General features: G+C 39.3%; 1 protein-coding gene across 2 annotated transcripts in view; it reads right to left on the minus strand.

Moving 5' to 3' along the window:
* Tax1bp1 (Tax1 binding protein 1) overlaps positions 1–11,533 on the minus strand; it is a 64,601-nt gene extending 53,068 nt beyond the window's left edge. The window contains exons 1-2 of one of the 2 annotated variants that reach the window (XM_048440365.3): positions 11,392–11,533; positions 4,558–4,726 (exon numbers count right to left, since the gene is read on the minus strand). In XM_048440365.3, coding sequence (XP_048296322.1) covers positions 4,558–4,719 — 162 coding nt within the window. In that variant the 5' untranslated portion in view covers positions 4,720–4,726; positions 11,392–11,533. Of the gene's footprint in view, positions 1–4,557; positions 4,727–11,391 lie in introns of those variants that run through there. The other variant, XM_085691056.2, reaches the window with a different exon arrangement.
* Positions 11,534–14,197: the final 2,664 nt, after the last annotated feature.

A 14,197-nucleotide genomic window follows, 5' to 3' on the forward strand; every position in this document is an offset into this window, starting at 1 on the left:
GGCTCACAAGCTTCTATAACTCAGTTCCATGGGATCTGATCCTCCTTCTGTTCTCTTCAGGCATCAGGCAAAATTGTAATTCACATACATAAAGGCAAAATACTCACACACAGAAAAGTCACTAAATGTTAGGGGAATAAATTTAAGGTTCAACCCAGCACTGTGTTTACTCCTATAATTCAGCTCTCAGGAGGCTGAGACCAGAGGGCTGCTACAAATTCAAGGTTTGCAAGGACTACACAAACAGTCCTTAGCTACACAGCGAATCTCAAAACAACAAACAAGTCTTACTCATTTCTCCTGACAGTCTCACTTCTGAGCCACTGTCATTCTTAGGAATCCTTCCCTCTCTTCCAGTCACATTTCTCTCTGACCTGACCTATTTCTTCAGGAAATCCCAGTTCTCAAACAGTATCATTACCTTAATACTACTATCTCACACAGATTCAAAACTAACACTAGAGTTTCATAAAATGCTTCAATGACTATATATCTCTGGTTTTGGAATCTGAGGTGCCTTAAGGGACACAAAGTAAGTCTCAAACTAGCTACTGAGGAGTATCAAAGAATGAAGGATTCAATAGGGTATGGTGGCCCATGCACGTAATCCCAATACTTGAAAGGGTTAAGCAGGCTGAATTGTCTTTTTGGAGCAGCCTAAGGTGTACAGAGAATTCCAGCCCACTCTGAGGTACAGAGTAAGACTTTGTCTCAAAACACCACAAGAAAGCACCCCTTGTTAGATGCAAATATTATTTTGCTGCCTTCCATCAGGTGAACTTTCACTTCTAGACTCTTAATGTGCCAACTTGTTCTTTCTTGCTACTTAATTTATACAGATGAGACAATCGCATTTCAATCCAAATTTCAATTTGAAATCGTACGTATGTTTGGCTACCCGTGAATTACTTTCACTAGTCATGACAATGTTTGTTCTCTACTATACTCCGAAGAGCCAGAAAATTACAGAAAACCTCCAGCACCATGAATACCAAAGTAGTAACCACTGAAGCATAATTTTCAAGTAAATATTATGAAAAATCATTGATGACTATATGAACCAGCCAACAAAGAATTTACTGTCCTCTCAAGTAAAATGGAATAGTTACCTAAGAATAGGACAGCTACAGTGCGAGCAATATTTAAGTGACACATGGCAAAAGAGGCACTACGTGGCTACATAGCTGCACAAAATCAATCACAAATCACTAAAGACAGTAGACAATTTGAGGATCTAAAGAAATGAGTAGGTTTTCCCTCTCTAAGTGTGAAATGAGAGAAAAATTAGAATATAAAAAAAGATTGTGAGTTGAAGATGCAGCTCCTTGTACAGTACTTTCCCATGAAGCCCTAGGTTCAATCCCCAGTACAGAAAACACATGTTTATGCACACACAGAATGATCCTATAAAGTTTTTGATGTGGGATATCCTTCTGTATATGTGTTGCTTTAACTGGTTAATGAATAAAGCTCTTTTGGCCAATTGCTTAGCAGAGCAAAGTTAGGCATGAAATTCAAAGAGAGATAGAGAGAGTAGGCCGAGTCCATAAGACGCCATGTAGCAGTCCAAGAATCAAGTGGTTAACAAACTACAAGCCTCTTGATAAAATATAAAATAACAGAAATGAGTTAATTCAAGACGTAAGAATTAGTTAATAAGAAGCCTGAGCTAATAGTCCAAACTGTTCTAATTAATAAAGTTTTTACGTGATTATTCAAATCTGGGCAGCTGGGAATTAAAGAGCAGTCTCTGCTTAACAATGGTGACAATGTGAGGGAACTACATCCACATAAAACCTCAGAGTTTGGGAAGGAGTTTAAAGTTTAACAGAGTTTAAAGGCAACATAGACCCGCTGCATCCCTGGAGCTGGGGCAGTGAGTATGGCTCGCAGAAGCCGTGAACATACCTCTGCCATTATGGATGGGCGGAGTCAGCAGGCAAAGACACAGCATTAATCCTAGCCATGCCTGCTTACCGTTTAAAAAAAAGACAAAAACAAAAAAACTCTCCTTGTCAGAAATTGATCCCAGATACACAGTAAGACAGATTGAGATGACAAAGACCTCTGGAATTAATCACTGAGTTGGGTAAATGTACACAGGCTTAGGAGAGTGAGAAAAAGAGCATACATACAGACAGTTATAGATTAAAGGAGTAAAAAAAAATTAAGGCACACATAAGGATGGAATATACACAGAAAGTCTGGGTTATGTGTATTATTGTATTTTCTTTGGGTTTTTTTGACTGTTAATGAATTAGCTGCTGAAAAACATTTGATTCTGAAGGCTACTAACCTAATATATATTTTAAAGGTATCTTGACTTCAAAATTTGAGCCTAAGGATATGTTACTTTGGAAAAGAGATTCTGCCTTTGTTTCCACAAAAGATGAGACCAGTGGATTCCTTCAAGGATAATATGATTTGCTAGAACAAGACCCCCTTCAAAAGTCTTCATGAACCCTAAAAATACTTAGCCCAACAAATAGCAGGAAGCAGCTTGGAGAAAACTATGCCCAAAGTCCCAAAATGGTTGTTTATAAATGTTTGCATTCATTTAAAGGTGAATATGATATAGAAATGAATACTTTACATTGGTATGGACTTTGGTCTATTGATACAAATTTAAGGTTGATTTGTTATACTATATATATATATATATATTTCTGCTCTTGTTTAAGGTACTGTGTTTGTGAAGCTTATTTTAAAATGTAATGTATAGATTTGTAATAGTCAAAACTCGTAGTCATGTTAGGTTTTCTAGATATACAGAGATACATTTCAGTTAGATAAATAATCTTTGACATATCAAAGACCTATAGAATATGGCATTTAAAAGGTTTTAAGAACTTAGACTTTTCTCAACAATGAGACATGTCTGCTTCAGGTGACAACAATTTACTTCAAGAGGATGATGGGCACTGAAGAAACTTGTTATGGAATTTGCCTTCAATGTGACAAGGCTAGCCATTTGGGTAAGAAACTGCTCTTGCCTGGACTACTTGACAGTATGCTGTATATACTGGACATGGAGCACCCACAGAAAAATGACTGCTGAACTAGACAAAATGTGAGACAGTCCTTCAGGGTTCCTGCTTCATGAAAGAGTCTGTCAGACATTCTGTAGGACACAGAAGAAAGTGACTGACAAACTGCCAATACAGGTGAAACTGTCTTTCAAATTTCCTGCTTCATGAAAAAGTCTGTCAGATACTATGGGCCTGTAGGCTGAAGATAGATGCCCCAACATAACAGAAGAACTGCTAACTGTCCAGGCAGTGAGAAGTGTCTGTCAGTTCTAGAGTTTTGGAAATTGCTTACAATGTACTTTCTGTTTACTTAGGTAATATCACATCCTTCTAGAATCTTTGATGGAGTTGAAGACAGACAATAGTTTTCCTTAGTTATGATAAAAGATAAAGTAGATGCAAAACTTTAAACTCACAAAGATGTGATAGATGATAGAATATTTTAATTTTTACCTTATACAAATAGATTAAATATTACAACTGTAACTCTTGCTTGTGTAATTTTACTATATTAAAGTTAAAACCTTCCTTTTTGTTTAGACAGAAAAGGGGAAATGATGTAGGATGTCGTTCTGTATATATGTTGTTTTTATTGGTTAATGAATAAAGTTGTTTTGACCAATGCCTTAGTAAAAGTCAGGTGGGAAATCCGAACAGAGATATAGAGTAGGCAGAGTCAAGGAGACACCATGTAGTACAGTAGCCCAATGATCAAGAGGTAAAAAAACCACAAACCTTGTGGCAAAATAAAAATAATATAAATGGGTTAATTTAAGATGTAAGAGCTAGCTAATAAGAAGCCCGAGTTAATAGGCCAAACACTGTTGTAATTAACATAATTTTTGTGTCATTATTCGAATCTGGGCAGTTGGGAATGAAAGAGTAGTCTCCACTTAAAAGTTTTCACAAATATCTTACCCAAATTGGATCTTTTAAACACAGAGAAGAAAATTTAAGGAATTTAATTTTCAGTGTTTAAATGAATGATGTTTAAATAGTTTGTAAACAGTGATGTTTACAAAACTGAACCTTTTGGCCCCGGTTGGGCTTTTTGTTTGTTTGGTTGGTTGGTTTTGGTTTTTCAAGACAGGGTTTTTCTGTGTAGCCCTGGATGTCTGTCCTAGAAATCACTCTGTAGACCAGGCTGGTCTCAAACTCACAGAGATCCATCTGCTTCTGCCTCCCGAGTGCTGGGATTAAAGGTATGTGCCACTACTGGCATAAAATTGAAATTTTAATATGTTTGTTAAGAAAGGCTAGTATAAGAGAAAATATGCAGGTTATAGGGAAGTCTCCTCATGTAAAGGTGCCAGCCTCCAAGCCCGATGACCTGAGTTCAATCCCCAAAACAAACATGGTAGAAGGAGTAAACCAACTCCTGTAAGATGTCCTCTGACTAGACACAAACCATGGCATTGTACACCCACTGACATACACACACACACACACACAAAATAAAAGTAATTTCTAAAAAGATAAAATAAAAATAATCTACAAGGAAGACAACATTTTCAGAAGCTTTTCTTACCTTGAATATACCAACCCAGTCTTTGGGATGTGGATGGATATACGGAGTTAAGGTGTAATGACACTCCAAGTGTGCATTAGGAAGGTAACTTTTAGCCACATTTTGAAAGATGACATGAGCAAAGTTGGAAGTCTGCAATGGGACTTCTTGAAAGGATGTCATTGTGAATCTGAAAAGAATAATTCATACAAGTTAAACACTGTCAACTAAGAATAAACTTACACTTTAAAAACCTATGTAACTTTTGGGACTGGGATACAACTCAGTGTGGGTTCAGTGCTTGTTCCTTGTGTATGAGGCCCTAGGATTAACCCCAGCATCACACACACAAACACAAATATAGCTGTCAATTCTAATTTTAAATATTTGTATGTCTTAAACATGAGAAATATTCCTTTAAAATGTGATCAAATACAAAAATAAAATTTAAGAAACAAAGCTAGTATGATTTAGGAAGCTATAAGAGTTTAAAAGTCAAAAAATAGATCTGTCTCAAAACCAAATTCAACTCTAGACAATGCAGCTCTCCTGGAAAGCCAAGCCCTCTGCTTCTATTCTAACATAAATCAAAGAAACCATCAGTATTTTAATGTAGACTCTACCAACATAAACCTGTTGGCCTCTAGCAATAGGGGAGGGAAGGGAGAAATGAGGGGGGGGGGGGCTAAGGATGAGGGACGGACAGTTAAGTATCAGTATTTTAGGGGCTGGAAAGATGGCTTAACCAATAAGGGCACTGATAGCTCTTCCAGAGGACCTAGGTTCAATTTCTGGTACCCAGATGGCCATTTACAACTGTTTATAGCTCCAATTACAGGGAAACCAGCATACTCACACAGACATACATGCAGGCAAAACATCAATGCACATAAAATAAAAATAAATAAATTATTAAAAAATAATTATCAGTATTTTATTAAGTATTGTTGAATTAATTCTTCCTTTCTGTACAGAATCCTTGAATACTATGTTTCCCTCATAACAGATTTTAGAGTTTGAATTACCCTGCTGCTAACATTCTGCTTGTATTCTCATCCAGTATTGTGAAAGCCTGGATCATTACTTCTCACTCCTTCTTTCATATTAGAACCATAAGGGCCTTTAAAAAGAAAACAACCACAGTGATTCTATGCACATGCACACACTCCCCTACCCCACCCAGTCTCTCTAAATACCCTTATCTCTTTATGCAGCCAAATAGAAAACCAGTTTTTTAACTTTGTAAGTATGTAAACTTTCTCAGTTGGTTACTTAAAATAATCCTACTTGCCAGTGATGGTAACTCATGTCTTTAATCCCAGCACTCGGGAGGCAGAGGCAGGTGGATCTCTGAGTTTGATGCCAGACTAGTTTACAGAGTGAATTCAAGGATGGCCAGGGTTACACAGAGAAACCCTGTATCAAAAAAAAAAAATCCTACTTGTTCCTCTACCTGTATTGATATTATCCTTTCCTTCTGGGTTTAATATCTCTAAAATCAAAAACAAAACCTACCTTAACTCTTAGTAGGCATTTACTTTACCTATGCACATACTTAGGAAAAATAAGTAGGCAGTAACTAAAAACATATATAAAAGTGATGCTACACAGACTGAGCAGGTTATATTTAGGTTTATAAACAACAACAACAACAAAAACAAATCAAAAACAACAACAAAAGACTGTCTGGTCTTATAAAAGAAGTCTACCTAGAAGCCAGAGGGGAGGCACATACTTTCAAATACCATCTAAACTGGATACCAGTTCAGATCTCTGAACTTAAGGCAAGATTACGTTCTATTTACTCTATCCAATTTACTTTCCACCAAGCTATGCGGAATATCTTAATTTAATTTTGGGTGCATAAACCTAAGTTTATAATTCAATGTATCTAAATTTCTGCAAGTACTTATGTTATTTTTTAAATGATCATGTTGATATAAACCTCATTTTAATAATCCCTTCCCCAAATTCATATTTTGCTTGTTTATTTGTATTTTGCTTTGGGTTTTTTTGTTTTTTTTTAGTTTTTTAGTTTTTCAAGACATGGTTTCTATATGTATCTTTGGAGCCTATCCTGAAATTTGCTTTGTAGACCAGGCTGGCCTTGAACTCACAGAGATCTTCTTGCCTCTGCCTCCTGAGTGCTGGGATTAAAGGCATGGGTCACCACCACCCAGCCCAAACTCGCTTTTACTAATCAAAAAAATAAAAAAACAAGGAGACTGGAGAGATGGCTTGGTGGATAAAGTACTTGCTTTAGCATCAGTACCTCAGTTCGTATCCTCAGGTACATACTTATAAACCCCAGAACTTTGGGAACAAAGAAAGACAAAAACATAGGAGCTCACTGGCCAGCCATTCAAGCTGAATGAGCAAACTTCAGGTTCAAAGAAAGACTATCTTCAAAACAAATATAATGGAGACCCACAGAGGAAATAACATCCACCTCTGACTCCCACACTAACACACAGAAAGATCTGGGAATGTACTGAGTTGGTAGAGTATTTACCTAGTACACATGAAGCCCCGAGTTTTTTCCTTAGGAGAATAGAAATATAAAATCAATGCTATTAAAGCTATGGAAATATTTTACAAAAGTCATTTTATTACTATTATTTTAGCTTATTTTTTACCTTTATTAAAACACAGTTAAGCATGGATAAATATAACATGAATCATTAATTTTAAATTAGAAAAAAGTTTTCACTCCTACACAGTAAGTCTGCTTCACTCTTCCCACAGGTAAGAAAGAAACTGAAATAACAAGAAAGCTACTAAAAATATTGGAATTCACTGAAAATGCCAAAGTCACAAAAGCATATAGTCCAGTAGAGAAGCAATGTGCAAAGCCCCCACATCACCATGTGGTAATGCCTGGAAGGGTAGCTTCACCACCATTCAGGGCAAACAGGCCCTGCTTAGCTGGACGGTCAGGCAACTTCACCATACCAGACAATACCTCCTTGTCTCTAAAGCCTATCCACAGAAACAGTACAGTAAGTTGGGAGGCCAAAGGTAAATAAAAAATTCCCAGTCACTAATTGAAGAGCCTGACATCTACGTCTAGAAATCAATGCCTGAAATGCTACAGTGAACGCTTTCTACCACACAACTCCTTTAAGCGTGTCAGGCTGTAAACTATACTCTGACAGTGGTTCTCAATATCGGGTCGTGACCCCCTTAGGTGTCAACCAACACTTTCACACGGGTCTCCTGAGACCATCAGAAAACACATATATTTCCAGATATTACAGATATTTACAATTTGTAACAGTACCAAGATTACAGTTATGAAGTAGTAACAAAAATAATTTTATGGTTGGGGTCACCACAACATGAGGAACTGCATTAAAGGGTTGCAACACTAGAAAGATTGAGAACCACTGCTCTATGACATCTTTGCACTAAAACCCAATTTTATTATTTCTAGAATTCGCTAATATCTATAGAAAAGGTAAATAAGAGCGTGTAGGCATTCAGCTAAGCAAATGGCTAAAATTAAAAAGGGGAAAGTATTTCAATGTCATCTTTACTTACTGCTCCTGGACTTTTACAAGCCCCAAACAGAAGAGCTTTGTGTGGTATTGTTTCTTCCAGTAGCTCCACATGAAGTTAAAGCTAGGCTTTTTAGTCAACACAGTGGTGGTGTATGTCTTTAAGCCCAGCACTTGGAAGGCAGAGGCAGGGGGATCTCTGAGTTCGAGGCCAGCCTGGTCTACAGAGCTAGCACCAGGACAGGTAGGGCTGTTGCACAGAGAAATCCTATTTCAGGATAGATAAATAAATAAATAAATAAATAAATAGATAGATAGCCCATCTTGGCTTTTTGAATTTAGGCATTCACCTATCCTACCAATTAAGCTTTCAAAAAAAAAAAATCTCTGTATGAGACAAAGTATTTTTTTAAAATCATCATTAGCTACTACATTAATTACAGGTGAAAAGCCTTGATTTCTAGCATTTGATTTAAAAACTCCATAAGGAAAAACAAATGTGTTGGGAGTTGGGGTAACAAAATAACAGCAAAAAAAAAAAAAAAAATCTTAATTTCACTGCTAGTCCTTTTGTGTATGGTCATAACTTTCAAGAATAAAGTCAATAAAAGCAAACTGGCAATAAAAAGCCCCATGTCTAACTTCCTTCAACAGAAAACATTGCATGAACACTTTGTACCCTTGCAAAGTGCCATAATTAAGATAGTGGTTGACAGCCAATGTTTTTAAAAATATTCAGCTACAAAAATAGAGGCCTTTCCAGCACTTGGGAAATAGAGGTAGGCAGATCTCTGAGTTTTAGGAGGCCTGGTCTACATAGTAAATTACAGACCCAATCAAAGCTACAAAGCAAGGCCCTGTCTCAAAAACATTACACACACACACACACACACACACACACACACACACACACTTGTTCCTACATATATTTGTTCTAATGTTCAGAAACATCTGAAGGGATAAAAATAGTCTGGTAGGCAGTAAGTTCCCTTACTCACTCTTCAGCTCTCTTGCCTAGTTTGTCGAATACCATACTCTCAGAAATACATTATCAGCCAACATTCGGGGAGGCAGACACAGAGACCTTTGTTAAATTTGCACCCACTCCTGAAACATCTCTATCGCCAGTAGTAGTCTTCACAGCTGAGTAGCCCTGTATTCTACCCAGGTGCCACCCAACTGTAGTTGTTTCCTCTGTTGAGAAAGGCTCTATGTGCTGTATGTGCTTTATGTGCTGTATGTGCTCTATGTGCTGTATGTGTTCTATGTGCTGTATGTGTTCTATGTGCTGTGTGTGTTCTATGTGCTGTAGTCCAGGCTGTCCTCAAGCTCCTGACACTTCCCCTGACTAAACCTCCCAAGTGCTAGAATCCCAGGTGATAAAACATCACATCTGATTTAACTTTTTATAAGTTCATTTCTAAAATACTATGTTCTTGGCCCACAAGTATTAGGGGATAGGAAATCTGTAATTTCTCCTAAGGCTTATTTCAAACAATGCAAACTTTAGAGCCATGAGTGAATAACAGCCATTTCAAAAGAAAACAATCCAATAAACTTTATAGTTAAAGCTGGGTTTGGTGGGAAACACTTTTAATATCAGCACTCTGAAGGCAGGTAGAGGCAGGCAGATCTCTGAATTCAAGGCCAGCCTGGACTACGTGAAGAGTTCCTGGACAGCCAGGACTATACAGTAAGCAATAAGTAAGTAAAAATAAACCTTACAGGTAAGGTAATTCCTCTAAAGAACTATAAGCGTATAGATAGAACATAAAAACTTAGCATTCTAGGGGCTGGAGAGATGGCTCAGTAGTTAAGGGCACTTATTGCTCTGGTATAGCGCCCAGGTTGGGTTCCCAGCACCCACATGATGGTTCACAACCATCTATCTCTCTAGATCTCTCTAGTTCCCCGGGATCTGACAAGTTCTTCTGACTTGAGGCCACGAGGCATACATGCGGTGCACATACATAAGTGCAGGCAAAACACTCATACACATCAGGTGAGTCTTAAAAAATTTTTAAATAGTATCCTCTAACAGTTGCAACTAATAATGTGAAGATGTTATTTTTGTCCTAGAAAACACAATCACTGGTTACATTTCACACAAATGGCTGCAATCCTAGGAGCAAGGGGCCTGCGGTTAATTTAACAGCTTGAAAACAAGTAATACAATAGACTGTATTTGAAATTTAACAAAAAGGACAGGGGAAGGTGATTAACAAGTCATTTCCAGCACAGCCAAATACATTCCTGCAGAACTCTAGCTTAAATTCAGAGTGGTGCAGTTTGCCTGTAATCCTAACATTTGGAAGGGACGCACAGTGATCAAATTGACCATTCAGAACAGAATGGAGGCGAGCGCTTGGCCCCAGCCTCTTCTCCACACCCGGTGAGCACCTTAAAGCTCATAAGCCCACAATCAGTCCTCTTTAACGAAAAGTTATTCAAATAATCCTTTGCAAATGTTCTTGGATTGAACACTAACATTTTAATTAGTATTTATTCGTGTGCTGATCAAAAAAATTTTACTACTGGCAGGAAGCAGTGATGAAAACTTTTCCATCCAAATTTCTAACTATAAAGCCAGAAATCTATCATTGTCAAATGCTACAACGTTTTCCAACAAAGTTTTGAGGAACAAACTGCACTTCATATTTCTCAGTAGAGAAATACATGCGTCCACGCCAGCTTAATTCTAACAGTACAGTTTTAGGGCGACGAGCACTAGCAGGAACTTGTCTAACACCTTCGGACCTGTCCAAACACCCGTGAACTTCGGCAGGGGGTGGGGCGAGGGGGCGGAGTCGTGAAATCCAGTCCAGACGGAAAAAAACGAACTTACTCTGCCCAAGATTTCTTAAAGCCTTCTCCAAGCTCCAAAGGGAGGGCTGCTTTCCAAACAGTAAGACTTAACTAATCTCTTAGCCCAAGTGAAGCCAGAGATCAGACCAAAACACGTAAACACAAAATCGGGCGCAGCAGGGAGTCCCCGCCTCTTCCTCCAGAAGTCACTCAAACCAAAACAGTCTGACTAGCCGACGGCTGGGTCCTCCCCAAACCGCCGCGGCCTAGTGTCCGCCACTCTCGGGGCGCTCACTAGTCTCCTGCCCCGTAGACGCTCCCCCGGGTCCGCCGCGGCCTAGCTCGCCCGCTTCCGCCGCGCTTCCCACTCCACCGCCACCCCGAGCCCAGGCACACGTCACAATCGCGGCCCGGGAGAAACTTGTCCTTGGGAAGGAGAGCTTCGTCACCACGGAGACGGTTCCCAACACTAGCCAGGCCTAGGTTCCACGGTCGAGACGGGACGCGAGCGCCGGGTCCCCGGCCAGGCACGCGACCCTCCCGCAAGCCTTACCCGTCAGGGCCTCAGCCCGGCGCGCTCCGCCGCGCTCCGAAGATCAGCAGCCACGGCCGCCGCCTCCCGGCATAGACCGGCTACACTGCCTCTAAGCCGAAAGCCGGCGTCACTTCCGCCCTAGGAACACCCGCTTCCGCCGCCACCTCTGCGCATGCTCCCTGAGGACACGCCCCACCCTCCCGCTGTGTGAGGCTCCTAGTGCTTTCCCTGACAGCTTGTCTCCCGGGACTTTCGCTCAGTTATGTAGTCATCACACAACACAGTCCGTTTAAGACAAGTTAATTGACTTGCCAGCGAGGCGGGAAGGATCGCCCAGAGGAGATCTGGGTCTTAAATATCAATCTGAGCCAATACATCTGCTTAAATATATAGAAAACCCCCAAGAATGGTTGGGGCGACCACGGAATGAATCATGTTCCTGTGTTGCCATAAAACTTACGACATTTACAGAATCACCAGCAAAGAAAGGATAACGGATTAAACATTAAAACAATAATACATAAAAATCTGCTTTCATGTTCTTTCATTTTTCACATAATCCAAGTCCACATTGACTTCCACAAGACAGGTTCTTAACGTTCGCTGATTAACTAATTTCTTATATACTGAAATCTTTGAAGGTAGGGTTCTTTCAGGAGACGCCATTCTGTTCCTCCAAAAGGAAAGCATGTTGAGATATAGGCAGTTGAAGCAAAAGTTATTTAGCAAAGTATTCCAAAGGGACGTAGTAGTACATTGAGTTTGACATTGTGGGATTTAGAGAAGTATTTAGGAATGAGGTAGGTAGTATATTCATGAAGTAAGGTAATTAATATTCCAACACAGGAATATGATGAATTTGAATAGAATATACTTGCTTCCATGGAGTTCCAATTCAAACCGAATATTTAACAGAGAAAGATAAACTAAGTCAAAAGTAATTTTAGAAATTAAAATTTAAATTATTTTCGCTTCCACATCATGATAGTCAAGTCTTCTATTTATTCCTGTGTTGCTCTAGCAAAACCCACAAGGGGAAATGGGTCGCAAAACCACAATTAATAATAATATAATGAAACTGAGATCTTTTGAGGTTCCAGACCCTTCATTTTAGTGCAGCTATGGGAAATGCCCTGGAGTCTTTATATATGTATATGTATATATACAAACAGGTTGCTTCTCAAATACATACATATATATTTATTTATTTATTTCTCAAATATATTTTTCAAATATATATATTTACTTCTCATATATATATTTGAGGAGCAACCTGTTTGTAGCCTCAAGAACATTTAAACCCCAAAGGGACATTCTGTCGGTTAGTAGACGGCTACCAAAATACAGGGGCAGGGTTTTGGTTTTGTTACTTCACTTGGAACCCCTTTTTGAGATTACTCAAGGTCACATGGTTGATCTCATGGCTGGTCGTGACTTAAGACATTCTACTGGATGTCTTAACCCCAGGATGAAGACATTCTGTTATTTATAAACTTACACTTCATTAAGAAAACTGGGATCAGGGATTTACAATATTGAGTAGTACGAACAGGAATAGAGCTTGGGTTGTCTTTCAGTTTCCCTTCTCCCAATTCCACTGTCTCTATCATCTACCTGAACACCCTTACTCAATAGTCTTATGCTGTATATTGCACTTGATCCTAGAATTTCAAGAGAAATGTGTTGCATTAATCCTAGCCTCCTCATTTTACAATTGAAAAACATTGTGTAATCAACTTCTGCTAAAATTCCTTCCCCGGAAGAAGTAGACAATATATACCCCTCTTACAAGGTCCTAAAAGCAAATGGACAAACAGAGGCCTGATTCCACCAAAGCTCACTCTGAGAAACCAGTGAGTTTATTGAATGTACTTACAGAGAGCATAGGTGCAGGACTTACCTATGGGCTGTGGGTGCTCCTCCCCCGAAAGACTGCACCTGGAAGTCTTTGCTCACCTGGCATAATGGTTTTCCCTAGTGGCATAGATAGAGCTCCTCCATTCTACTCTTCGTCAGCCTATATACTCTAGCCCAGAGGTTCTCAACCAGTGGTTTGTGACTCCTTTGGGGGTCGCATATCAGATATCCTACATATCAGATATTTACATTATGAGTCATAACAGTAGCTAAATTATAGTTATGAAGTAGCAACAAAATAATTTTATCATTGGAGGTCACCACAACATGAGGAACTGTATTAAAGGGTTACAGCATTAGGAAGGTTGATGTTAGTTGCTGCCCAACTAATTCACTGGTTCCTGGAGAGAAGTGTGTGGATTGAGAAACTGCAGATTGAGAAACTGAAGAAATAACAGAGACACAAAAAATTCATCACAGGATAGATTCCAGAGCACTGCCAGTGAATACTGCAGCTTCAAGCTTCTTTTTCATAGCCCTTTTAAACCCCAAGTCAAAGGGGTGGGCAAAAAGACCTTTTTTTTTTTTTTTAATCATAGTACAAGGAACAAACAAGAGTTCGTAAATATCCAGTGCTACACCTTAGGCCAAACACCCTGTTATCTAGGCAAGACTTTCAACAACTTCACCTTAGGCCTGCTGTTTGACCTTGAAGGAGCAAAAACAAACTTGAACTCTAACCCTAAGTCAAGATGGAGCTGAGCCACTTCTATTGACTCCCTCAGGTTGAGAGCCACTGCCACTATCCCCTTGTTCCATTAGGCCAGAGCTGCAGACAGCAGCTGGTAGGGAGCAGCTGGATGCTCAGGTGAGGGTCTTCCAACCCCTCCATGAGAGGATACAGTCAAAAAACCCAGCTGTAATACTCCTTTTGCAAAAGGGCACAGTTGAACTCCCCAAGATGGCA

The sequence above is a fragment of the Myodes glareolus genome, chromosome 6 (genome assembly GCF_982192425.1).
Source record: "Myodes glareolus chromosome 6, mMyoGla1.1, whole genome shotgun sequence".
Lineage (NCBI taxonomy): Eukaryota > Metazoa > Chordata > Mammalia > Rodentia > Cricetidae > Myodes > Myodes glareolus.